The sequence below is a fragment of the Cebidichthys violaceus genome, unplaced genomic scaffold (assembly GCF_023349555.1).
Source record: "Cebidichthys violaceus isolate CVI_PGR_0920_01 unplaced genomic scaffold, fCebVio1.0.p SCAF_43, whole genome shotgun sequence".
In the NCBI taxonomy this organism is placed as follows: Eukaryota; Metazoa; Chordata; class Actinopteri; order Perciformes; family Stichaeidae; genus Cebidichthys; species Cebidichthys violaceus.
In genome coordinates, this window is record NW_027176628.1 from 1941365 (window position 1) to 1967680 (window position 26316).

Genomic DNA, 26316 nt, shown 5'->3' on the forward strand with positions numbered 1-26316 from the left:
ACTTTCATGTTCTCATGACATGTACCTGAAGTTCTGGTTCAGTTTGACTGCTCTGATTGTGAATCACTGGACTGTAATGAACTCTGTCCCTCATTGGTTGTCTGAACTCAAACACACTGTCCTGGTTGTAGTCTGGACACACATTAGGTAATAAACCACTTCCTGTTTCATCCAGGAAGTGACCGATCACTGACGTAGTTCTGGTTTTACTACTAATCGTTACTTTTCAGAAAGCAGGACAAATAGCAGTATCATCACCGGTCCACTCTTCTTCACAGAGTACTTTAATATCAGCAGTAGAAGACCAGTTCTACTGGGAAGCTGTCAGCTACATGTTAAATGTAATGTATACTTACTCTGCAGAAGACACTTCTCCTCCTTTAAAATCGACGCCATGTTGGTGTGACTGGTTAGTCTCAGGGGACACACAGCTGGGTTCAGGTTCAGGTCCAAGGGACTCTGGTCTCTGATGGATCTTGGCACACAGAGGAAGACCAGCAGGGAAGCTAATTCACTTTTTAGTCTTCAGTCTCAGCAGCTGTTGTAAAAACTATCAGCTCTCAACAAGAGAAGGATCAATACATCAACGCTTTATGATAAATATATGTCCTCATAAGAACGTGTGTGAGTGCTGTGAATGTGAAGGTTATGAATAAAGAAGCTGTCATTATGTGACACGTAGCATCTTCTAGCACCGCTGGGATTTGAACCGATGACGTTTAATCAACAAGGTTCACACTGCACCAAGAAGCTGATGCCAGACACAGAGATGCACATCTACAACAAACAATATTACTGTAGATCAACACTTTAATGTACAAGTACAACAAGAACTACAATGATCCATGATGATTCCTCAGAGCTCAAGATGTCGTCTTGAAACAGTTCAAAACCCAAAAATATTCAGTTTACAGTGATTCAAAGAAGAGAAACAGCTGATTGTAGAAAGATGAAGTCATCACATTGAAGAGATGAAAGAATGAATGTTTGCTTGAACAAGGTCTGAAGTGTGAGTGAATGATTGAAGCCGTTCATCTGTAAAACAAGGTGAACAAAGTAATGAGTGTGAATGAATCCAGCTGAACATGAAGTCTGTTGACTGAGTGTAAACCTCACTGACCACCAGGGGGAGCTCAGCAGCTGAGGTAGAAACATAAAGCTCCACCCTCTGGACCTGAGCCCTGAGCCCTCCTCCTGTCACTCTGTGGTGTGTTCAAGTGCTCTCTGTTAATAACAGCGTCACACCGCTGGGTCCACAGGGTGAACGCGAGGACTTCAGTCGTTGTCGTGGATACAGCGTGACGTGTGTCGTGTTGAACCTGAGATCATCTCACAGTTTGTCTAAAGAGCTCCAGTCAGCATTTGAATCAACAACTTTATTTAAAATGTTCAGTCTGCTGCTTCAGACAGTGAACGTTTTTTTACTCCCGGTATCATTAGCTCTGGAGAACAACATGAACCTAGACCTCTAGAAATAGTCCCTAGACCTCTAGAACTAATCCCTAGACCTCTAGAACTAGTCTCCAGATCTCTAGAACTAGTCCCTAGACCTCTAGAACTAGTCTCCAGATCTCTAGAACTAGTCCCTAGACCTCTAGAACTAGTCTGTAGACCTCTAGAACTAGTCTCCAGATCTCTAGAACTAGTCCCTAGACCTCTAGAACTAGTCTCTAGCCCTCTAGAACTAGTCTCTAGACTTCTCTGCGCACATTGGTTCTTCCTTCATAGACTGATCAGTTCATCATAATAACACATTGTCATTGAGTTCATGAAGTTATTTATTAACAGTATAAATGGACCTTTGATCTATGAGAGCACTTTGACCAACAGAGGCCTCAATCAACATGAAATATGAGCTTCATAAAACACCTGAAGTATCAAAGTCTAACCACTGAATCTGTTTTAAAGATTTATAGGTTTATTATGAGTCAATGTTCTAGTGATAAGAGCAGAGAAACAGATCTCTGTAACTAGTCCCTTAGAGTGATCATTGAGGATTTAAGGACAATAAAATCAGCTAGAACCAGAACACACTGACCCACAGTGGCCCATGATCGTGGCTCTGACCAGGTTGGAAGAGTTCCGATCCTCAAGGTGTGTTGGAGGTCTTTCCATGACATGGGAGCACTGACTGGAAAGCTGACTTTACAAGAGCAGAAGTTGTTCATGGGACCTTAAGCATTGGAGCGTGTTTGATTAGATCCGAAGTTCTGATCCAGATTCATCGTGATGTAAGCTGGTTTACCAACGAGAGACAAACTAATACTGACGTTTATTACTTCTCTCTGCTGGGAAGTCCTACCAACCTTTCATACAGGAAGCGTAGATGAATGCTATAAACACCACCAGTAATAAACCTAAGAGCAGAATCATCAACAGCATCCGAGGGCTTAAGAGTAGAGGCAGAGGTAATCCCCCAGTCCTTCAAGACCTCCACTGGTTTACAACAAATAATGCAGTTCAAGGTTGTCCTCATCACAAAAACAGCCCTTCACAACCCTGAACCCCTCCATACCTTTAGACCTCCTGCATCGACACGCTCCCACCCGCAACCTCACATCCACCGACGCCAGCCTCCGTTGCCCCCCCCCACTCTGTCCAAGCATTAGACCTGGGGGGACAGGGTCTCCTCCATTGCTGACCCCCCCCACCCTGGAACTCTCTCCTCCAGCACCTCAGACATTCTCAATCACTTAAAACTCACCTATTTAAATCTGCTTTTAACCTGTGAAGCTAGTTATGTTTTTGTGTTGTTCCTGTTATTAATTAACAGTATAAACGGTCCTTTGATCTATGAGAGCACTTTGACCAACAGAGGCCTCAATCAACATGAAATATGAGCTTCATAAAACACCTGAAGTATCAAAGTCCAGACTTTAGTCCAGCATCAGAACTCAGTCTAACGACTGCATGTGTTTTATAGATTTATAGGTTTATTATGAGTCAATGTTGAAGAGAAAGAGCAGACAACATCACGTTAGTAAGAATGAAGATGTTGAAGGTAAAACAGGATCAAATGTCATGAGAAGTGTTGAGTGTGATACCTTTTCATGTTGCTGATCAGCTGCAGCCACCTGATGAAGACAAACAGACGGGTTCATCGTTAGTCTTCAGTCTCGTTTGATTTGTGTCTCATCAGGAAATCAGATGTGTTTCTGCATGTCGACTTTAAAGACAGCCAGCTGTAGCTTCAAGGATCTGTTGTCAGATCAACGCTGTGCTGTGGACTCATGATCAAAGACAGGAGGTCAACACACGAACCAACAAAGAGCAGCTCGCTTGTCATCAATTCAAGTTCCACTTACTCAGTTTCTCCTCATGGACTTCAACACTCTGGACTGGGTCTGTGTGGAACAAGAGTATTGTGTCGAAGCGAGTGTGACGATGATGAAATCCTCTTCTTCTTCTTCTTCTTCATCAGTCCTCAGTGTCTTCAGGCTGCTGTCACACTCCAACACTTTAATAAACCAGTGTGAAGCTGCAGCACTCAGTTCAAAGATCAGCTGCATCATGTTTATAGGACTTTATATGATACGTGTTAAAGTTTAACCCACAGCATCTTCACACTGGAACAAACCTGAGAACATGAAGCTCCTCCTCACTGACAACATCAACACTCAACACTGTTACTGGCTGTAGAAGAGGACATGGATTCACCTCCAGAGCTGTGAATGAAGCAGCAGGAAGGGTTCATGTTGTAGACCTGGTAGAGATCAAGTCCATCAGAGGTTCTGCTCCATTTAAAGCACAGAGATATGGACCGTTGCTGTCTTCATGTGTTTGTTAAAGTGATGACATGTAGTCATTCAGACAGAGGAGACTTTTACATGGACCTCACAGCTTCATTCACACATGAACCTTTATGGAAAGAGACTCGGTGGTGTTGGGCCATGTGTTTGATACCTGGGCCTTCAGTGCTGTCCTCCTACAGTTGAGCCACATTGCGTGGTGGGACATATCTATTCTGGTCCTCTAGAAGATGGTTTTTTAAATTATTTTTTAAACTATTTTTTTGTTTTGTTTATCTCTGACAATGTTGTATTACTGTTGTGATGTTGCTGTTATTAGATATTATAATTATTATCACTATTAGTATAATTACTGTTATTATTATAAAAAGAAAATAAATAAATTAAGAAAAATACACAAATTCCTATCCCGCACTGACAACCTCTCATTTTATATTTCTTAATTAAATTTAAATTTAAATAATAACATGATTTAACCACGGCCTCCCCTGCGGTGTTCCGTCCCTGGTGGCTCGAGCTCAACTACTACTACTACTACTACTACTACTACTACTACTAACGTCTGCTAGCTGCTTCAGCTTCACAACAGTGATGCTGGCCCACTGACCAATCACACGACACCTTAATGCTGATGTACTTGTAGACTACCTAGAATACTGACACATCAAAGAACACGCCCAACATGTCAAACTAAAGATCTGATTGGTTGAACACGATGACAATCAACAATATCGTCCTCATGTACTTTAATCTGTAAAGTCTACCTAGAGGACCTCGGGCCTCTCTCCTTACATAGAGACATAGAGGCTGAGTCTGATTGGATAAGAGCTCTACTTAAAACAAGCTGCACTGGAAGCAGAGCAACAGAGGAAGACAGGAGCTGTGCAATGAGAAAATAAGATAACTGGAAAAAAATAATACTTGTAGTATATTTATGAAAAATGATAAAATAGCCATAACTTTGTGATTCTGTTCAGGCCAGCAGAGAAGGCTTAGCTGGCCCTGACGGCCACCACTGGTCTCTACTGTAACGGATTGTATATGAACCCATTTACAGCACACAAGATTCCAGGAACCGTTGGCTTTTATTGTAAACTCAACAGGTACAGAATGAGACATCAGAAACAGCAGCAGAATAAATCCAGGTCAGGAACAGAAGGCTGGGGAGTTTACCGGGAGTCAGGCGAGACGGTAGATCAGGAGCAGGAAAGGTCGACAACAGGAAACCAGTTCGGGATAAAGCGCTGCAGAGTCTGGCATTGAAAAGCAAAGAACAATCTGTCAATGAGTGTCTTCTTCTTTTGGTTTTACGGCAGTTGGCATCCATCTTATTGGTGCATTACCTCCGGAGTGTGGACCAGACAACAGACTTACACTGTTTACCCCAAAACAAAACAAAACAAACAATTCAATACAAAAATAAAAAACAACAACAAAGAAAGAAAGTAAAACAATGGCAATGAGTGTGTGGGAGGCAGGAGTCTGTATAGGGGCTTGATTGGTGATCAGAGGCAGGTGAGTGAACAGGTGAGGAGGGAGTGGAGCTGAACTGTGACATCTACACCTCGGACTTCAAACACGACTCTGCCACCTGCAAAAGCTCTCTGACGACTCTGCAGTCGTCGGCCTCATGTCCGCCGGTGATGACGGGGAATACAGAGAACTGAACCAGGACTTCATAGGGTGGTGCCAGCGGAACCGCCTCCAGATCAACTCTGGTAAAACCAAGGAGCTGGTGGTGGACTTCACCTCCTCCGGTCCCAGTGAACATCCAGGGAACGGACATTGAGATGGTGAGATCTTATAAGTACCGGTGTTCACTTGAACAATAAACTGGACTGATCACACACAAGCACTTTATAGAAGGGTCAGAGCAGACTCTCTGCTGAGGAGACTCAGGTCCTCAGGAGTGCAGGGAGCTCTCCTGAGGACCTTCTTTGACTCATCAGACTCATCAGCCATCTTCTATGGAGTGGTCTGCTGGGGCAGCATCTCCACAGAACAGACTGATCAAGAAGACAGCAGTGTGCTGGACGTCCACTGGAGACGGTGGAGGTGGTGGGAGACAGGAGGATGATGGCTAAGCTATCACCCTATTATCCTCCATATATATATATATATATATATATATATATATATATATATATATATATATATATATATATATATATATATATATATATATATATATATACTCCACTATGCTGCTGTAACCCTGTACATTTCCCTGCTGTAGGACTAATAAAGGATTATCTTATCTTCCTCTTCAGACAGTGTTTGGAATGTAACTTAAATACATTTACTAAGTACTGTCATCTCTGAGTAATTCCATGTACTGCTACCGTATGGTTGTATTCTACTACATCTCAGAGGTACTTATTGTACTTTTTACTGTACTACATCTCAGAGGTACTTATTGTACTTTTTACTGTACTACATCTCGAGGTACTTATTGTACTTTTTACTGTACTACATCTCGAGGTACTTATTGTACTTTTTACTGTACTACATCTCAGAGGTACTTATTGTACTTTTTACTGTACTACATCTCAGAGGTACTTATTGTACTTTTTACTGTACTACATCTCGAGGTACTTATTGTACTTTTTACTGTACTACATCTCAGAGGTACTTATTGTACTTTTTACTGTACTACATCTCGAGGTACTTATTGTACTTTTTACTGTACTACATCTCAGAGGTACTTATTGTACTTTTTACTGTACTACATCTCAGAGGTACTTATTGTACTTTTTACTGTAGTACATCTCAGAGGTACATGTTGTTAAGCTAACAAACCTCAGACTTTCAGTTAAATTAGAAGGTTTAAACTCACAGATGTGTTGAAGAGATTTCATCACACTGTAAACACGAAACTCAGAAGAACCTTCAGTCAGTTTTAGTCCAGTTTTCTTTTCCTTTGTTTAGTTTAACAATCTGTGAAAAGAGCATCAGTGAAACAAGTGTTCACATATTCTGTTGAAGTAAAGGTAGTAATACTACAGTGTAGAAATACTCTGTTTCAGTTCAAACTAGTACTATCAACATGTACTTAAAGAAGCAAATGAAAGCTCTCATTATGCAGAATAATATCCATATTTGATTATTGTATTATTGATGCATTCATGTGTTCATCACTTTGATGCAGCAGTTAACTGTGTAGCTGTGGGGCTTATTTTTTACTTTATAAACTGCCTAGTAGCAGTCAAGTATCATCTAATAATCATAATTTATATTTATTTAAATTATGAATCTGAACCTGTAAAGTAACTAAAGCTGTCAGATAAATGTAGTTGAGTAAAAAGAACCATATTTAATCTGACATGTAGTAGATTAGAAAGTAAATTCAAAATTGTATTGAGTAAATGTACTTGGTTACTTTCCACCTCTGTACATTTTTCTACTGATCGGATCTGATAATGTTCTGATCGGTTCCACTGTGAACATGATGGAGGATCAATGCAACACGTTTTAAAGTATTTAATTAATATTGTATACGTGAGTTTGGTCTCTATACCATCAGTTACTACGTTAAAGTAAAGTGTTCTTAGTTGACATTAGTTAGTTGTTTGGAATACACAAAGTACATTTCACTTGAAATGATTTAGTTGTTTGAAATAGTAATTTCCCAGTTTACCAAAGTAAAAGACTTCCTGTTAAACTTCAGGAAAGACTCAGACTCATTGAGAAACACAGCTCACCTTTATTGACCGTAGAGTTCTCTACATTTGACACACAGACAGGTTAGTTTCTTTTGAATCACAGACATTCCTGTGTCTTTGATTCAGATGAATGGAGATTAAAATAGTGACACTGACCAGCTGGATGGAACTGGTTCTGGTCTTTGTGGTGGAACCAGACCAGTAACCCCACCTCACAAACTGGTCTGGTGTCAGCTCTCCTGACAAGAGGAAAGGCCTCGGTATACAAGCAGCAACACGTTTCTGTTATTACTAACATCTACTTCTTCAGGAGGAAACCAGAGTCTAAGTTCAGCAGGAGTTCAGAGACATGAGACACAGTTTAAAGAACACCAAGACACACACACACACACACACACACACATACTGTATATATATATATATATATATATATATATATATATATACACATCCATATACATCTTGAATTACACATATCTTATTGCTGCTAAAACACCATCACATTCTCTGTCTTCGTTACACTGGGACTACTTCATGTGTCGGTGATGCTTTATGATGCGTTCAAGCACGTGGGAAGTTCTCACACTCATCATCCACGTTGTAGTTATGACCTAGAAGCCCTGACTGTGAATCTCACGTGTTTTTATTGACACTGAAATGTTAACGAGGTAGAATTTACTTTTGTCTCTTTCTGTTTTTGGTAAGTTTTTGGTATCAAAACAACAGAAAATCAAAGAATCAGACTGTAAGACATGTAAAATATTCAGTAACAGAGCTTTGCAGGAATAAGTACTAAAACCAGACATGACTCAGCAGTTTACAGACTAACGTGAAGTCATGTGACCGTGGTGGAGTTCCTTTATAGACTAACGTGAAGTCACGTGACCGTGGTGGAGTTCCTTTATAGCCTAACGTGAAGTCACGTGACCGTGGTGGGGTTCCTTTATAGACTAACGTGAAGTCACGTGACCGTGGTGGAGTTCCTTTATAGACTAACGTGAAGTCACGTGACCGTGGTGGAGTTCCTTTATAGACTAACGTGAAGTCACGTGACCATGGTGGAGTTCCTTTATAGACTAACGTGAAGTCACGTGACCGTGGTGGAGTTCCTTTACAGACTAACGTGAAGTCACGTGACCGTGGTGGAGTTCCTTTACAGACTAACGTGAAGTCACGTGACCGTGGTGGAGTTCCTTTACAGACTAACGTGAAGTCACGTGACCGTGGTGGAGTTCCTTTATAGACTAACGTGAAGTCATGTGACCGTGGTGGAGTTCCTTTACAGACTAACGTGAAGTCACGTGACCGTGGTGGAGTTCCTTTACAGACTAACATGAAGTCACGTGACCGTGGTGGAGTTCCTTTATAGACTAACGTGAAGTCATGTGACCGTGGTGGAGTTCCTTTACAGACTAACGTGAAGTCATGTGACCGTGGTGGAGTTCCTTTATAGACTAATGTGAAGTCATGTGACCGTGGTGGAGTTCCTTTACAGACTAACATGAAGTCATGTGACCGTGGTGGAGTTCCTTTATAGAGTAACGTTAGCTTTTTACTTTATACTTCAAACATCATAAAAGTGGAGTTTATTAGTGAGGACTATCTTGATGAACTAAACCTGGAAGAATCAGAAATGTTTGTTTTCTTTAATAATTCAGAATACAATAGAATAATCTAATTGGCTGTTTGTGGAGGGAACCAGTGATCACGACTTCCTGTTGGACTACAGAAACACGTCAACCTGCAGAACTCTACACTGATGTCTGATTACATGTGAATCTCTCCTGTTGGTCTCCTCCTTCCCACATGACCTGAACGCAGCATTAGTAGTATTGGTGTTGTTGGCATTTTTTTGTTGTTGGTGGTGTTTGTGTTGTTGGTGTTTTTGTGTTGTTTGTGTTGTTTGGATTGTTGTTTTTGTGTTGTTGGTTTTGTTGGTGTTGTTGGCATGGTTGTTGTTTGCATTGTTGTTGGTGTTGTTTGTGTGTTGTTGGCGTTGTTGTTTTTGTTGGTGTTGTTGGCGTGGTTGTTGTTTGCGTTGTTGGTGTTGTTTGTGTTGTTGTTGTTGTTGTTTGTGTTGCTTGCGTTGTTGTTTGCGTTGTTGTGTTGTTTGTGTATCAGACAGTAAAAGGCTGCTGACATGAAGTCAAACACATTCTTTGGCAGAACAAGAGACAGAAACAAAATCTGCTGGTGGACGGTCTGATGGGACGGAGACACACAGCTACACAACACACACACACACACACACATGGAGAAATGTTCTCTATGCTCCTTTTTACACACTTTGGTCCTTCAAAATAAACTACATCTGATATATTTGCAGTTTTACCAAATACATTTTTATATTTGATATGAGCAGCTGTTACACCATACATATTTATGTATATTTATATATATATTTATATATATTCATCAGCTGGAATCACAAACAACAACAACTTCCTGTTTGTAAAATGTTTAAATGAGACCCACCAATTAGAAGCATGATGATCGATTATAGAGTATTAATATTTACAATAATAATAATAATAATAGTAAGCTATTTACTATTATTTCCTATTGGACGGTGAGCCGTCTCTGTGTGTGTGTATGTATATATGTGTGTGTTTAGGTGTGTGTGTGTGTGTGTGTGTGTGTATATATATATATCTACTGTGTGTGTGTGTGTGTGGCTGGTCACAGCTGGGTGGGTCCTCTGCTGTGCGTCTCACTACCAGGAGAAGGAGGTGCCGTCACCAGACTCCTCAGGTAGACACAAGGGTTCCTCCTCCTCCCCGAGCCAAGGGGGGCGGAGCCTTGTGGCAGCAGCGGCGGTGGGGGCGGAGCCAGTAGGGCGCCGGTTGTCCTCGGAGACGACATGAGAGGCTGCATCTCCTGCAGCGCTCTTCCTCCCTCCTCTTCCTCCTCTTCCTCCTCTTCCGCCTCTTCCTTCTTTTTCTCCGGGAAACAGAAGGAGCCCTGCACCACCTGAGCTCCGATGGCGATGGAGGAGGTGCTGCCCGGTGGCGTGTAGGAGGCCGGACGGGACCCCCCCAGTCTGGACAAGGCGATGACTCGGGGGTGGACCGGCTCGGAGTGGGCCGGGGGGGAGGAGATGCTCTCCAGGGACGAGATGCTCTGGTTCCAGGCCTGCTGGAGGTCCACTGGGATGATCTTAGTGGCCTCCATGGACACACATGGAGGAGGAGAGCCTATGCTGGTCACCTTCCATGGGAGGTGTGGGGGGGGGTCCACCGCCAGTGGTGAACTCTGACCGCTGTCATCCAGAGCTACTGGGACTGATGGAGGTCACACCGGACAGTTAGACCTGATCATCATGATCACAGGACTTCAGACCTGATCTGTCACTGACTGGTGTGTAGTAGTAATATTAGTAGTATTAGCAGTAGTCGTAGTAGTAGTAGTAGTTGTAGCAGTAGTAGTAGTAGTAGTAGCAGTAATAGTAGTAATATTAGTGTTAGTAGCAGTAGTAGCAGTAATAGTAGCAGTAATAGCAGTAGTAGCAGTAGTAGCATGTGTGTGTTCTCACCTGATCTGGGTCTTTGTTTGGGAGTGTCCACCTTACGAGCTATGAAGGTGATCCCAACATCTTCCTCCTTTTCAGGATCTGAATGTTCAGCTTTCTCCTCCTCAAACTCCACAGGAACCACCACCGGGTCTGAACACACACACACACACACACACACACACACACACACACACACACACACACACACACACACACACACACACACACACACACACACACACACACACACACACACTTTACATGGAGGTTTCTTTTGTAACATTTTCTATTTAAATACCTTCTTCAGTTAGTCTTTTTATTCATCCATCCCCATTTTAAGATTTAAGGTCATTTTTATGAAATATATTTTAAATAATTTTTATGTTTACAAACCAAAACTACACTTCTAAATTGTTGCATATACTCAAATAATAAATCAGATTTACTCTTGTTGTTTTTCGCCCTGATCAATAAAAAAACATTGAATACTGAGCTCAAACTTTATTCATATAACATATTCAGAACAGACGACCTCAGCTGTCGTATTATTTATCACCAGCTGAAGATCTTTTTGTTCATTTCTAATTGTGATAGAAGTATTTAGATGGTCTCTTATTGTGACAGAAGTATTTAGATGTAACTGTTGGTGAGTCTTTATTTACTCTTGTCCTGCCAGCTGACGTTGCGTCTGGGTTTGTCGCTGCCATCCTCTCTGGAGTCAGATCCTCGCCGCTGCAGAGGAAACAATGAACACGAGAGTGAACCTGAATGAAGCATTAAACAAGAAGCAGCTCCTCCAATCAGAACCAGCTGCTAATGACCCAGAAGAACCAGCTGCTAATGAACCAGTAGAACCAGCTGCTAATGACCCAGAAGAACCAGCTGCTAATGAACTAGTAGAACCAGCTGCTAATGAACCAGTAGAACCAGCTGCTAATGAACCAGTAGAACCAGCAGTGTACTGGGAGAACTGGTCCACAGAGGCTGAACTCTGTGTGACGGAACAACTTCAACTGGTTAATTATTAAAAAATGAATATCTAAGAGACGCATTTATTAAACATAAACAAACTTATCAAAGGAGTTATTCATGATCCAGTGATTGTGGACTAAAGGTCTCTCACAACAAACAACAAACATTACTGCTACCACTACTATACTACTACCACTACCACTACTACTGCACTACTGCTACTGCCACTACTACTACTACTGCTAACACTACTACTACTACCACTACTACTACTATTATTACTACTGCTACTGTTACTACTACTACTACTACTGCTACCACTACTACTATCACTACTACTACCACTACTACTACCACCACAACCACTACTACTACTACCACTACTACTACTATTACCACTACCATTACTACTACTACTACTACTGCTACTACCACTACTACTACTACTGCTAACACTACTACTGCACTACTGCTATTGCCACTACTACTACTACTGCTAACACTACTACTACTACCACTACTACTACTACCACTACTACTACTATTATTACTACTGCTACTGTTACTACTACTACTACTACTGCTACTACTACTACTATCACTACTACTACCACTACTACTACCACCACAACCACTACTACTACTACCACTACTACTACTATTACCACTACCACTACTATTACTACTACTACTACTGCTACTGCCACTACTACTACTACTGCTAACACTACTACTACTACTACTATTATTACTACTGCTACTATTACTACTACTACTACTACTATTACTACTACTACTACTATTACTGCTACCACTACTACTATCACTACTACTACTACTACTATTATTACTACTGCTACTACTACTACTACTACTACTGCTACTACTGCTACCACTACTACTGTCAGTACTACTACCACTACTGCTAACACTACTACTACTACCACTACTACTACGATTATTACTACTGCTACTGTTACTACTACTACTACTACTACTGCTACCACTATTACTACCACTACTACTACCATTACTACTACTACCACTACTACTACTACTACTATTACTACTGCTACTACCACTACTACTACTATTACTACTGCTACTAACACTAATGCTACTACTACTACTACTACTGCTACCACTATTACTACCACTACTACTACCACTACTACTACTACCACTACTACTACTATTACTATTACTACTGCTACTAACACTACTACTACTACTATTACTACTGCTACTAACACTACTACTACTACCACTACGATTATTACTACTGCTACTTTTACTACTACTACTACTACTGCTACCACTATTACTACTACTATTACTACTGCTACTAACACTAATGCTACTACTACTACTACTACTACCACTACTGCTAACACTACTACTACTACCACTACTACTACTACGATAATTACTACTGCTACTGTTACTACTACTACTACTACTACTACTGCTACCACTATTACTACCACTACTATTACCACTACTACTACTACTACTACTACTACTACTACTACTACTACTACTATTACTATTACTATTACTACTGCTACTAACACTAATGCTACTACTACTGCTACTACCACTACTACTACTACTACTAACACTAATGCTACTACTGCTGCTACTACTACTGCTGCTACTACCACTACTACTACTACTACTACTACCACTACTATTACTACTACTACTACTAGAAGTACAACCAGTGTATGTTTCTTACCTTCTTGAGGCTCCGGTCCTTCTTGTGTCGTTTGTGTCGGGTGGACTTGAACGTCTCCATGCGGCTCTTCATGTTCCTCTGGAACACCTCTCGGTCCTGACGCTCCTTCTCCCCCAGAGGCATGAAGTGTCTGCTGTAGTGGGACTGATACTGGACACACACAACAACAACAACAACACACATGACACACACAACAACAACAACACACAACAACAACAACAGTCAGAACACAGTTCAATGTTTATTGTGTATACGTTTTTAGCCTCAAATCACCAGTTTAAACTTTGAAAACTTCACAATTAGAAAGTAAAACGTGTTTTTGAAGGATTCAGTACTTGATGTTCATGTTTCCATTAGAGACGCCTCTCCTCCTTTGTTACAGCCTCCTGAAGGTTCCCTTTTTAAAAACCCTGACACCTCTTTAATGACCCCTGAAACATCTTCAAGGAACCCTGGACTCTCTTCAAGTAATCAAAGACTCTCTGTAAGGAACCCTGGACTCTTTTGAAGGAAGCCTGGACCTCTTTAAAGACTCTACAACATATTCAAGGACCCAAAGACTGTCCTCATGGACCCTTGGAACTCCATAGAACCCATCAAATGTCTTTAAAGACTCCGATAACATCTTTACTTAAAGAATGAGGTCACTGTTGTGAGTATTAGTGCGTGTGTGTGTGTGTGTGTGTGTGTGTGTGTGTGTGTGTTACCCGTCTCCTGGGTTTGTACAGGTTTCCTGTGAGGAAGTGATGCGTCTCGGTTTCTTCCTCCACTTTGGCTCCGGGGACGTTATCGATCACCTGGAGGTCCAGACACACACCGCTGCCGTTCTCACGCCTGGAACACAACAACAACAACAGGTCAACAACAAGTCAACACGTGCAAACATGCAAACACGTTGACAACATGCCAACAACAACACAACAGGTCAACAACAAGTCAACAAGTCAACAACACAAACAACAGGTCAACAGCAAGTCAACAAGTCAACAACACAAACAACAGGTCAACAGCAAGTCAACACGTAAACAACAGGTCAACAACAAGTCAACAAGTCAACAACAGGTCAACAACAAGTCAACAAGTCAACAACACAAACAACAGGTCAACAACAGGTCAACAACAGGTCACCAACAGTTCAACAACGCGCCATGGAGACAGTCAGTCATGAGACTCACAGGTAGTTGGTGACGTTGGTGACTTCGGGGAACGAGGCTCTGCTGGCCATTGAGGGCAGAGACAGTCTGGCTGAGGTCAGGACGTTCCCACCCTACACACACACACACACACACACACACACACACACACACACACACACACACACACACACACACACACACACAGAAACAGACACACAGGTCACAGGTGATTTCTCTTCCTGTCATTTAGACTACATTACCCAGAAGCCCTATAGATAAATACCTGCTGTAATTCAATGACCCTGAGGACCTGGTTTCACCTGACCCTGAGGACCTGGTTTACACCTGACCCTGAGAACGTTGTTTCACCTGACCCTGAGGACCTGGTTTCACCTGACCCTGAGGACGTGGTCTCACCTGACCCTGAAGACTTGGTTTCACCTGACCCTGAGGATCTGGCCTCACCTGACCCTGAGGATGTGGATTCCCTGACCCTGAGGACGTGGTCTCACCTGGTCTATGACACTGATGGCGTCCCTGATGTTGATCTTCTGATACGCCTCCCACAGTTCACTCTTCCTGTACACTGACTTCCTCAAGAGCAGCTTACTCAGGTAGTTCTTATCAAACTGCTCCCACCTGAGAGACAGACAGGGAGACAGAGAGAGAGACAGAAACAGAGAGAGACGAGACAGAGACAGAGAGAGAGAGAGAGAGAGAGAGAGAGAGAGAGAGGGAGAGATGGAGAGACAGAGAGACAGAGACAGATAGAGAGAGAGACAGAGGGAGAGAGAGAGAGATTTGATGTTTTAATATAAATGTGTTGACTCACAACTGAACATGTTAGCTGTTTGTATCTGTATAGTATATATATATATATATATATATATATATATATATATATATATATATATATATACTGTATGTGTATATATTTGAAGTTTGTCTCAGACACAGAGGAGGATATTACTTCATAATATATTCAGATGTTTTGAAAGACAAGCTGTAGTTATTAATCATTCATAAATGCAGTGTCTCTATGGTGGAGGAGCAGCGCCTCCTGCTGTTCACTGTCACTTATTACAACAACTATCGTTAGTATGAATATATATATATATATATATCTGTTAGATAGATAGATAGTAACTTTATTGATCCCACGAGGGGAAATTATTTCGTTACAAGCAGCAATAGGTTCCAGAGCAGCAATAGGTTACAGGTATAAAAATCTTAATATTATATATATTAAAAAAAAAGAAAAATACACATGTCACAATACACAATATATACAATTATAATAGAGTAAAGATGTTATATAAAAAATGCACACTATATACACAGTGAATAGAATAACAGAATAATATTAATCAACTAAATAAATAAGTAGTGCAGAGGTTTAAAAGACAGTGAATGATTTGGCCCGAGGTGATTTGTTATACAGTCTGATTGCGGTAGGCAGGAACGTTCTCCTGTACCTGTCCTTGTGACAGCGGAGCTGGATCAGTCTGTTGGAGAAAGTGCTCCACTGTCCCTGCAGTAGGTGGTGGAGAGGGTGGTCCGGGTAATCCAATATGGATAATAGTTTCTTCAGTGTCCTCCTCTGCACCACCTGTTCCAGATAGTCTTGTTTACAGCCGATGATGGAGCCGGCCTTCTTAACCAGTTTGTTAAGTCTGTTGGTGTCTCCGGCTCCAATGCTGCTCCCCCAGCAGACTACGGAGAAGTACAGTGCACTGGCCACAACAGTAGAACATCTCCAACATCTTGCTGCACACAAGAAAAAGAGTCGACTCATCCCCTTCTTGTACACAGCGTTGATGTTGGCCTTCCAGCTCAGTCTGCTGTCGATGGAGACACCCAGGACCTTGTCCTCCTCCACCATGTCCACGTCCTCTCCCAGAACTCTCAGTGGCTGTGGAGCCGTCGTCCTCCTCCCGAAGTCGACCACCATCTCTCTGGTCTTGGCCACGTTCAGAAGCAGGTGATTTCTACCGGCCCACTCCACAAAGTCCTCCACTACTGCCCTGTACTCCTCCTCCCGTCCGTCCCTTATACACCCGACCACTGCAGAGTCATCAGAGAACTTCTGCAGATGACATGTCCCTGAGTTGTACTGGAAGTCAGTGGTGTATCAGGTGAACAGGAAGGGAGACAGAACAGTTCCCTGTGGAGCTCCAGTACCACTGACCACCGTATCAGACAGTACACGGCCCAGTCGGACAAACTGTGGTCTGATTGTGAGGTAGTCAGTGATCCAGGAGACGGTGGACTTGTTAACCCCCACCTCCCGCAGCTTCTCACTCAGCAGCACTGGTTGGATGGTGTTGAATGCACTGGAGAAGTCAAAGAGTCACAGAGCCACTGGTTCCATCCAGGTGTGACTGAGCTCGTTGCAGCAGGTAGATGATGGCGTCGCCCACTAACACATGAGGCTGGTATGCAAATTGCAGAGGGTCCAGTGATGATTTCACCTACGGTCGGAGGTGGGCCAAGAACAGCCTCTCCAGCACCTTCATCACATGGGATGTGAGGGCAACTGGTCGGTAGTCATTGAGGCCAGATGGTGTCGTCTTCTTAGGAACAGGAACCAGGCACGACGTCTTCCACAGCACCGGGACTTCCTCCTGCTTCAGGCTCAGGTTGTAGAGGTGTTGCAGGACATCAGACAACTGGATGGCGCAGGTCTTCAGGACCCTGAGGCTGATGCCATCAGGTCCCTCAGCCTTTCCTTGGTGGAGTCTCTCCAGCTGTCTTCTAACCTGGCCAGTCGTCACAGAGAGGGGGGGGAGGGTGGTCATGGTGTCGGTGGTGGAAGAGCCCTTTGAAGTAGAGGGCTCATTGTCCGTGCCGCTCACCAGGGGGGACAGAGGGGGGAGGGGAGGAGGCAGCCGAGGTGTTTGTGAGGTGAGGTGTGTGGAGGAGACAGATGAGGACTGTGAGCTAAATCTATTGAAGAAAGAGTTTAGCTCGTTGGCCCTCTCCAGGGAGCCCCCTGGTTGTCTCCCTCCAACCTTGAAGCCAGTAATCAGCTTCATCCCGGTCCACACCTCCCTCACATTGTTCTGCTGGAGTTTGGCCTCCAGCTTCCTCCTGTAGGTGTCCTTGCACTCCCTGATCTTCACCTTCAGGTCACGCTGGACTCTCCTGAGCTCGTCCCTGTCCCCAGACCTTATTACTGTTATTACTGATTATAGAGTTATTAATATGTTAGTGGGACAACAGAGTCGCAGTGATGTGGTATGATGTTAAATGTTTTTATTATTGTAAATGTTTTTATTATATTAAATGGTTTTATTATATTAAATGTTATTATTATATTAAATGCTTGTATTATATTAAATGTTTTTATTATATTAAATGTTTTTATTATATTAAATGTTATTATTAAATTAAATGTTTTTATTATATTAAATGTTATTATTATATTAAATGCTTTTATTATATTAAATGTTATTATTATATTAAATGCTTTTATTATATTAAATGTTATTATTATATTAAATGTTTTTATTATATTAAATGTTATAATTATATTAAATGCTTTTATTATATTAATGTTTTTAATATATTAAATGTTATTATTATATTAAATGTTTTTATTATATTAAATGCTATGATATTGAATGTTATTATAGTGTAACATTGTGATGATGGACTGACTTGTCTCTCCAGTGGTGATATCCCTGAAGTCCTGCTATGTCCTCTACTGCTGCCAGGATGTGGTCAAAAGCCTGGAGACAACAACAACATCAACAACAACAACAACAACAACAACAACAACAACATCAATGACAACAACAACATCAACATCACATCAGCAGAGGAAGACCGTGAGATGTTGCTGAAAGGTCTGGAGAAATGTGTCTCCTGCGTTCAACTTCTAGTAGTAGTAGTAGTAGCAGTAGTAGTAGTAGCAGCAGTACTAGGAGCAGTAGTAGTAGTAGTAGTAGCAGTAGTAGTAGCAGTAGTAGTAGTAGTAGTAGCACTAGTAGTAGCAGTAGTAGTATTAGTAGTACTAGTAGTAGTCTCACCCTCTCGTGGATCTCCTCGTTGATCGTCGGCTTTCTGCTCGTTGAACGAGGAACTTTGAGCCAGTTTACCAGAGGTTTGATGGTCAGACCCTGAAGGAGGAACACAGAGGAAACACATGAGGATGCAGAGGATGATGATGCTAATAATGATGAAGATGTAGTGTCCTACCTGAAACATGACGGTGAAGAAGACGACTACGATTGTCGTGGCGACGAAGTAGTCCTTGGCCTTGACGTGGTCCCCGTCCAGCAGGACCACCAGAGCGAATGCCACCGCCCCCCGCAAGCCACCATACGACATCACCACCTGGTCGATCTTGTCCAGCGGGACGAGGCGGAAGCGGTTCAGGACCCAGGTCTGACCGATCACACCTGGAGCACAGAGATCACTACAGATCAGGACGGTCATCGAGGACACATCAGAAGAGATGTTTATTGTTCCATTGCTATGGAGGTTGACAAACCTGCAGCCCTGAAGACAAAGATGAAGACGAGGGTGCAGGACACCAGGCCCGTGTCCCAGGCCCACTTGGACTTGTCCACCGCCGAAATTCCCAGGAAGATGAAGATGATGGTCTCGGCGATGCTGGCCAGAGTCTTCATGGTGTACTTCACCGTGGTCCGGGACTTCTGAGAAATGTTGGCCTCCACGTATTTGTTGGCTCCGATACCACAGAAGGTCATTCTGAGGAGGGAGAGATAGAGACGTCTGGTGAAGGAGACACGGCCTGGAACCACATAGAACCACATGGAACCACATAGAACCACAAAGGGGACACCAGTCTGCTGGGAAATACCCAAAGTCATCATACAAACCCAAACTACCGATGATGGACCCAGTGAACTTAGCAACCATCATAGTGGTGTCTATGGTTGTACTGGTCATAGTAGTCTCTATGGTTGTACTGGTCACAGTAGTCTCTATGGTTGTACTGGTCACAGTAGTCTCTATGGTTGTACTGGTCACAGTATTCTCTATGGTTGTACTGGTCACAGTAGTCTCTATGGTTGTACTGGTCACAGTAGTCTCTATGGTTGTACTGGTTATAGTAGTCTCTATGGTTGTTCTGGTCACAGTAGTCTCTATGGTAGTACTGGTTATAGTAGTCTCTATGGTTGTACTGGTTATAGTAGTCTCTATGGTTGTTCTGGTCACAGTAGTCTCTATGGTTGTTCTGGTCACAGTAGTCTCTATGGTTGTACTGGTTATAGTAGTCTCTATGGTTGTTCTGGTCATAGTAGTCTCTATGGTTGTTCTGGTCATAGTAGTCTCTATGGTTGTACTGGTCACAGTAGTCTCTATGGTTGTACTGGTCACAGTAGTCTCTATGGTTGTACTGGTTATAGTAGTCTCTATGGTAGTACTGGTTATAGTAGTCTCTATGGTTGTACTGGTTATAGTAGTCTCTATGGTTGTTCTGGTCACAGTAGTCTCTATGGTTGTTCTGGTCACAGTAGTCTCTATGGTTGTACTGGTTATAGTAGTCTCTATGGTTGTTCTGGTCATAGTAGTCTCTATGGTTGTACTGGTCACAGTATTCTCTATGGTTGTTCTGGTCACAGTAGTCTCTATGGTTGTACTGGTTATAGTAGTCTCTATGGTTGTTCTGGTCATAGTAGTCTCTATGGTTGTTCTGGTCATAGTAGTCTCTATGGTTGTACTAGTTATAGTAGTCTCTATGGTTGTTCTGGTCACAGTAGTCTCTATGGTTGTACTGGTTATAGTAGTCTCTATGGTTGTACTGGTTATAGTAGTCTCTATGGTTGTTCTGGTCACAGTAGTCTCTATGGTTGTTCTGGTCACAGTAGTCTCTATGGTTGTACTAGTTATAGTAGTCTCTATGGTTGTTCTGGTCATAGTAGTCTCTATGGTTGTACTGGTCACAGTAGTCTCTATGGTTGTACTGGTTATAGTAGTCTCTATGGTTGTTCTGGTCACAGTAGTCTCTATGGTTGTACTGGTCACAGTATTCTCTATGGTTGTTCTGGTCACAGTAGTCTCTATGGTTGTACTGGTTATAGTAGTCTCTATGGTTGTTCTGGTCATAGTAGTCTCTATGGTTGTTCTGGTCATAGTAGTCTCTATGGTTGTACTGGTCACAGTATTCTCTATGGTTGTTCTGGTCACAGTAGTCTCTATGGTTGTACTAGTGGTAGTGGTCTTACTGGCTTTAACTGGTCTTAACTGGTTGGGAAGACTCACGACAGAATGGCGGACAGGGAGAAGAGCTCGGCGGTCAGGTAGGCCAGGTAGACCAGCAGGAAGACGAAGAGCGGCTCGATGATCCGAACCTTCTTAGTGAACCGAGTAATGAAGCCGAGGAGGATGGCGAAGACCAGACCCACCAGAGTCCCTCCAATACTGACGATGAGGAAGGAGGCTGAGGAGGAAGAAGTGGAGGACAAGGAGGAGGAAGAGGAGGAGAAAGAGGAGGAGGAAGAAGAAGAGGACAAAGAAGAGTGAGGACGAGGAAGAAGAGTCTGATCTACTTCTGATTGTTTCTTTGAACTCACCGACTCCTTTGAAGTAATCGGCTGTCTGAACGTTCTCAGGTCCAACTTCCACAAATGAAATGTAGACTTTATATAAAACCTGGAGACAGAGAGACTTTTAGATAGTCATGTATTATATGTAGGTACAGTATATATATATATATATATATATATATATATATATATATATATGTATTATTAAACTGTGACATCTATTAGAGACACACAGGGTCTCTGTGTTCATCATGTAGACCTGTAGAACGTTAAAGGGTCTCTGTGTTCATCATGTAGACCTGTAGAACATTAAAGGGTCTCTGTGTTCATCATGTAGACCTGTAGAACGTTAAAGGGTCTCTGGGTTCATCATGTAGACCTGTAGAACGTTAAAAGGTCTCTGTGTTCATCATGTAAACCTGTAGAACGTTAAAGGGTCTCTGTGTTCATCATGTAAACCTGTAGAAAGTTACAGAACGTGAACATTCAGAACCCTGAAGCTCCGCCTCCTCTCTCCTCTCTGAGTGTCTCCGGTTGGTCCACTCGTTGGTGGATTAGCTCGTTCTCATGAGTGCTGCTGAGGATTAGAAGAGTTAATCTTCTTTAATCTGAGCTTTAACGGAGTAACAAGCCTCCTCTTCATCAAACATCTGGTGGTACTGAGAGGAAGAAGAAGGTTTAAAGGAACGTTCTGCTGTTTCCTCCAGAGATCTTCTACTGATGACCTCCATGAGCTCTGGAGGTAGACACCTGTTGGTTTGGGCAGAATCACCTAGAACCACATAGTGGACACCAGCTGCTGGGAAATACCCAAAGAGTCATTATACATGTGTGGTTGTGTGTGTGTGTGTGTGTGTGTGTGTGTGTGTGTGTGTGTGTGTGTGTGTGTTTGAGTGAGTGTGTGTTTGTGTGTGAGTGTGTTTGTGTGTGAGTGTGTGTGGTTGTGTGTGAGTGTGGTTGTATGTGTGTTTGAGTGAGAGAGTGTGTGTGTGTATGTGTGTGTGTGAGTGTGTGTGTGACTCACCACGGTGACGGCGTCGTTAACCAGCGACTCTCCGAAGACGATAATGAAGAGCGTGTCGTTGACGTGAACTTCTTCAAACACGGCGAGAACAGCGACAGGATCTACAGCTGAGATCAGAGCTCCAAACAACAGGAAGTCCATCAGACCGGCCTGGACACGCTCATCTACACACACACACACACACACACACACACACACACACACACACACACACACACACACACACACACACACACACACACGCACACACACACACACACACACACACACACACACACACACACACACAATGCACACACACACACACACACACACACACACACACACACACACACACACACACACACACACACACACACAATGCACACACACATAGACACGCAATACACACACACATGCACACACACAAAGAGACACATAGACACAGATACACACATAGACACAATACACACACACACACACACACACAGACAACACACACACCCACACACACAATAATATGAATTATATTATTATTTCCATTATAGATTAATTATATTATATATTTATAATCTATAATTCTGTATCATCACATGTGCAGATTGTTGAATGAATAAATAATATAAATAATATTATTAGTAGTAGAAATAGTAGTAGAAGTAGTAGTAGTAGTAGTAGAAGTATTAGTAATAGTAGTAGAAGTAGTCGTAGAAGTAGTAGAAGTATTAGTAATAGTAGCAGAAGTAGTAGTAGTAGTAGTAGAAGTATTAGTAGAAGAAGAAGTGGTAGTACTAGTAGTACATTACAGTCATTTAGCAGATGCTTTTATCCAAAGCGACATTTTGGGGTTAAACCTTTTAAAAACGAGGCCTATTTGCAGGCCTCAGCTCGAATAAAGATAAGAAATACCTAATTAATTGTATAAAAAAAAATAAAAAAATAAAAAAATTAAAAAAAAAATAATTTTTTTTTATATATTTTTGAGATGAGAAAAATCATGGAACTATCAGAATACATGTTACTGGTTCACATAAGATAAGGATGGAACACAGCAGAACTTGGAAAACTCAAAAGCTCGATCTTGAAAAACAGCACTTTTAGGGTATTGTTTTTTGGAAAGTATGGGTATCCAAGACTTTTAATATGCTGGGCTCTTAGAACAACTGATATAGGCTCTATATACACAGCTATACATAGATACAGTGAAACATTTATGAAATATAGAGCATTTCAAATTAGAAAACTGATCAAATACTCCAATATTTGAATAAAAAAGTATTTTTAAAATTCAAAAACACTCTATATCACTTCTATGTATCACTCATGATGTTCATTGAATCAATAGACCGAAGATTGGACCTTTTTTGAGTGTTTTAAGCTCTTTCTATGCCCTTTTTAGTTATTTAGTTTAAGGTCAAATCCTGCTTCGACTCTCTGTTCAGGGCTGTATCTCAGCCCCCCCTTCTCCGATTTTCACCATTGAGACATCCTTCGAACCGTAGGAGCCAATAGAATTGCCTGGAATTGAAAGCTAGATGATTGACAGCACTATTAGCCAATAAAGCTCAAAAAGGTCCAGCTCTGAAATCGGATTTGCTGAGCTTCCAACCCTCCCAAGAATCCGAGGAGTGTCGGAGAGACACGAATCGAACGGATTCACACGGAGCACCAGCAGCTGGACGAACATGCGTTGGAAGTACGGAGATATTCCATTTTTTCGCTGAGATTCGACCAAAAGTAAGTACAATATTCGATGAAAGCTGTGTGACTTTTTGTGTTCGAAGCTGAATATCTCTGCGATGGTTTACCGGGGAGAGAAATGGAAACTATGTCCGTAATCTCCGTCAGGCGCTCGTGCTTTTTCATGCTGCATGTTCGTAGGTAGCACGTTGCTAACGGAGTGTAGCAGCCTTTTTCTCCGGTCTGTCCCAGTCATATCGAGTATGATTTATGATATTTTGTTATTTGTTTGCTTGGCTGATGGGAGATGTGTTTGTCTCATGTAGAAGTGACCTAGTTCATGTTGTTCCCAGGACGCTGAGGTTTCTGCAGAACTATAACATCACTATATTCGTTCTTCGTGGGTTCTCTGCCAGTTACTTTTAACACAAAACTCTCTAAGTTTTGATGTACTCTGCGTCCAAATGGGGGACCTACGGGTGTATCTGGTTTGTGTCTTGCTCAAGGACACATCGACATGAGACTAGTGGAGAAGGAACCGTCGACCCTCTGATTGAAAGGCGGCCCTGCTCTCCACTTAGTAGTAGAAGTAGTAGTTGTAGTAGTAGTAGAAGTAGAAGTAGAAGTAGTAGTAGTAGTAGTAAAAGTAGTAGTAGTAGTAGTAGTAGTAGTGGTAGTAGTAGTAGTAGTAGAAGTAGAAGTAGTAGTAGTAGTAATAGAAGTAGTAGTAGAAGTGCTTTCCCACGGCCTTCAAGACCGTGACAGAGTCACCCCCCTCCTGAAGAAACCATCACTTGACCCCTCTGATGTCAAGAACTTCAGACCGGTTTCTCTTCTACTCTTTCTATCCAAAACACTTCAACGTGCTGTCTTTAACCAACTGTCTTCCTATCTCCACCAGAACAGCCTTTTGGACCCTCACCAGTCCGGGTTCAAAGTGGGTCACTCGACAGAGACGGCCCTCCTTGCGGTGACAGAGTCGCTTCACGCCGCAAGAGCGAACTCTCTCTCCTCTGTCCTGATTCTCCTGGACCTGTCTGTGGCGTTTGACACTGTGAACCATCAAATCCTCCTCTCCACCCTTGAGGGGATGGGCGTCTCAGGCTCTGCACTCTCCCTGTTTGCATCCTACCTGACGGGTCGATCCTACCAGGTGACCTGGAGGGGGGCCGTGTCGGAACCACGCATGCTGACTACGGGGGTTCCGCAAGGTTCAGTCCTGGGCCCCCTTCTCTTCTCGCTCTACACAACATCTCTGGGTTCTGTTATTCGCTCACATGACTTCTCCTACCATTGTTATGCCGATGACACCCAGCTGGTCTTGTCATTTCCCCCCGGTGACACCCAACATCAGGAGGATTCTCCTCTTCCTCACTGACGAGACGGTGCAGGTTCTCATCCAGGCTCTTGTCATCTCCCGTCTGGACTACTGACACTCTCTACTCGCCGGAGCCCCGGCGTCGGCCATCAGACCTCTGGAGCTTGTCCAGAAAGCCGCAGCTCGCCTGGTGTTCAATCGCCCCAAGTTCTCCCACACAACTTCCTTTCTCCATTCTCTACACTGGCTCCCTGTAAGAGTTCATCCAGTCTAAGACTCTGGTGCTAGAATACAGGGCAGTGAAAGGAACAGCTCCTTCCTATCTCCAGACCACGGTCAAGACCCACACCCCCGGCCAACCACTTCTCTCTGCTGCCTCGTCGCTCAGAGGTCCTGGCGGCCGATCGACCCGGTCACGTCTGTTTTCTGTCCTGGCCCCACAGTGGTGGAATGAACTTCCCACTGACGTCAGGACAGCGGAGTCGCTGCCCATCTTTCATCAGGCTGAAAACCCACCTCTTCAGGAAGTGCTACCCTGAGCCTTCCACTCACCACTTATTGTATTCGTACTAGCTTGTTGCACTTATTGTTTTCATATTACTTATAGCACTAACTGTTTCTCTTGTTTCTGTACTTTGGCTCTGAGTTATGCTCTGCTTCATGCTCTTAGATGCTTGTTTGGAAAAGGAAATGTACTTATGACTTCTGGTGACTAGTAGTTCTTTTGATTACCAATGTTGATGCACTTATTGTAAGTCGCTTTGGATAAAAGCGTCTGCTAAATGACTGTCATGTAATGTAATGTAAGAAGTAGTAGTAGTAAGTCGTCCTGTTCATCTCTGCGTGTTGTCATCAGCTCACACTGACCTATGACTCCCAGCAGCTTGGCGGCGTACAGACAGAAGCCGGTACAGAAGGCGTTCCACAGCGTTCCCACCACGGCGTACGTCAGGATGGCTCCCAGGTTATCAAAGAAGAGCCGAGCCGGCATGAAGTAACCGGCGTCTCCCACGATGGTCGGCAACAGGA

General features: G+C 42.8%; 1 protein-coding gene and 1 long non-coding RNA gene across 3 annotated transcripts in view; both read right to left on the reverse strand.

Annotated features, from left to right (window-relative positions):
* Nucleotides 1–417: 417 nt before the first annotated feature.
* On the reverse strand, nt 418–3949 carry LOC137886394 (uncharacterized). The gene is made up of 3 exons (XR_011104966.1): nt 3306–3949; nt 3045–3074; nt 418–475 (listed from the first exon to the last, which is right to left on the reverse strand). It is a non-coding gene; the product is annotated as an uncharacterized lncRNA (long non-coding RNA).
* A 972-nt stretch (nt 3950–4921) lies between these two features.
* Nucleotides 4922–26316, reverse strand: part of slc9a5 (solute carrier family 9 member A5) — a 25741-nt gene continuing 4346 nt past the window's right edge. The window contains exons 2-16 of one of the 2 annotated variants that reach the window (XM_068728747.1): nt 26155–26316; nt 22311–22474; nt 21314–21392; nt 21003–21180; nt 19264–19484; nt 18969–19171; nt 18800–18889; nt 18429–18499; nt 15281–15407; nt 14808–14899; nt 14340–14466; nt 13633–13782; nt 11585–11654; nt 10944–11072; nt 4922–5002 (exon numbers count right to left, since the gene is read on the reverse strand). The exon at nt 26155–26316 is cut by the window's right edge and continues 141 nt beyond it. In XM_068728747.1, coding sequence (XP_068584848.1) covers nt 4929–5002; nt 10944–11072; nt 11585–11654; nt 13633–13782; nt 14340–14466; nt 14808–14899; nt 15281–15407; nt 18429–18499; nt 18800–18889; nt 18969–19171; nt 19264–19484; nt 21003–21180; nt 21314–21392; nt 22311–22474; nt 26155–26316 — 1937 coding nt within the window. In that variant the 3' untranslated portion in view covers nt 4922–4928. Of the gene's footprint in view, nt 5003–7432; nt 10693–10943; nt 11073–11584; nt 11655–13632; nt 13783–14339; nt 14467–14807; nt 14900–15280; nt 15408–18428; nt 18500–18799; nt 18890–18968; nt 19172–19263; nt 19485–21002; nt 21181–21313; nt 21393–22310; nt 22475–26154 lie in introns of those variants that run through there. The other variant, XM_068728746.1, reaches the window with a different exon arrangement.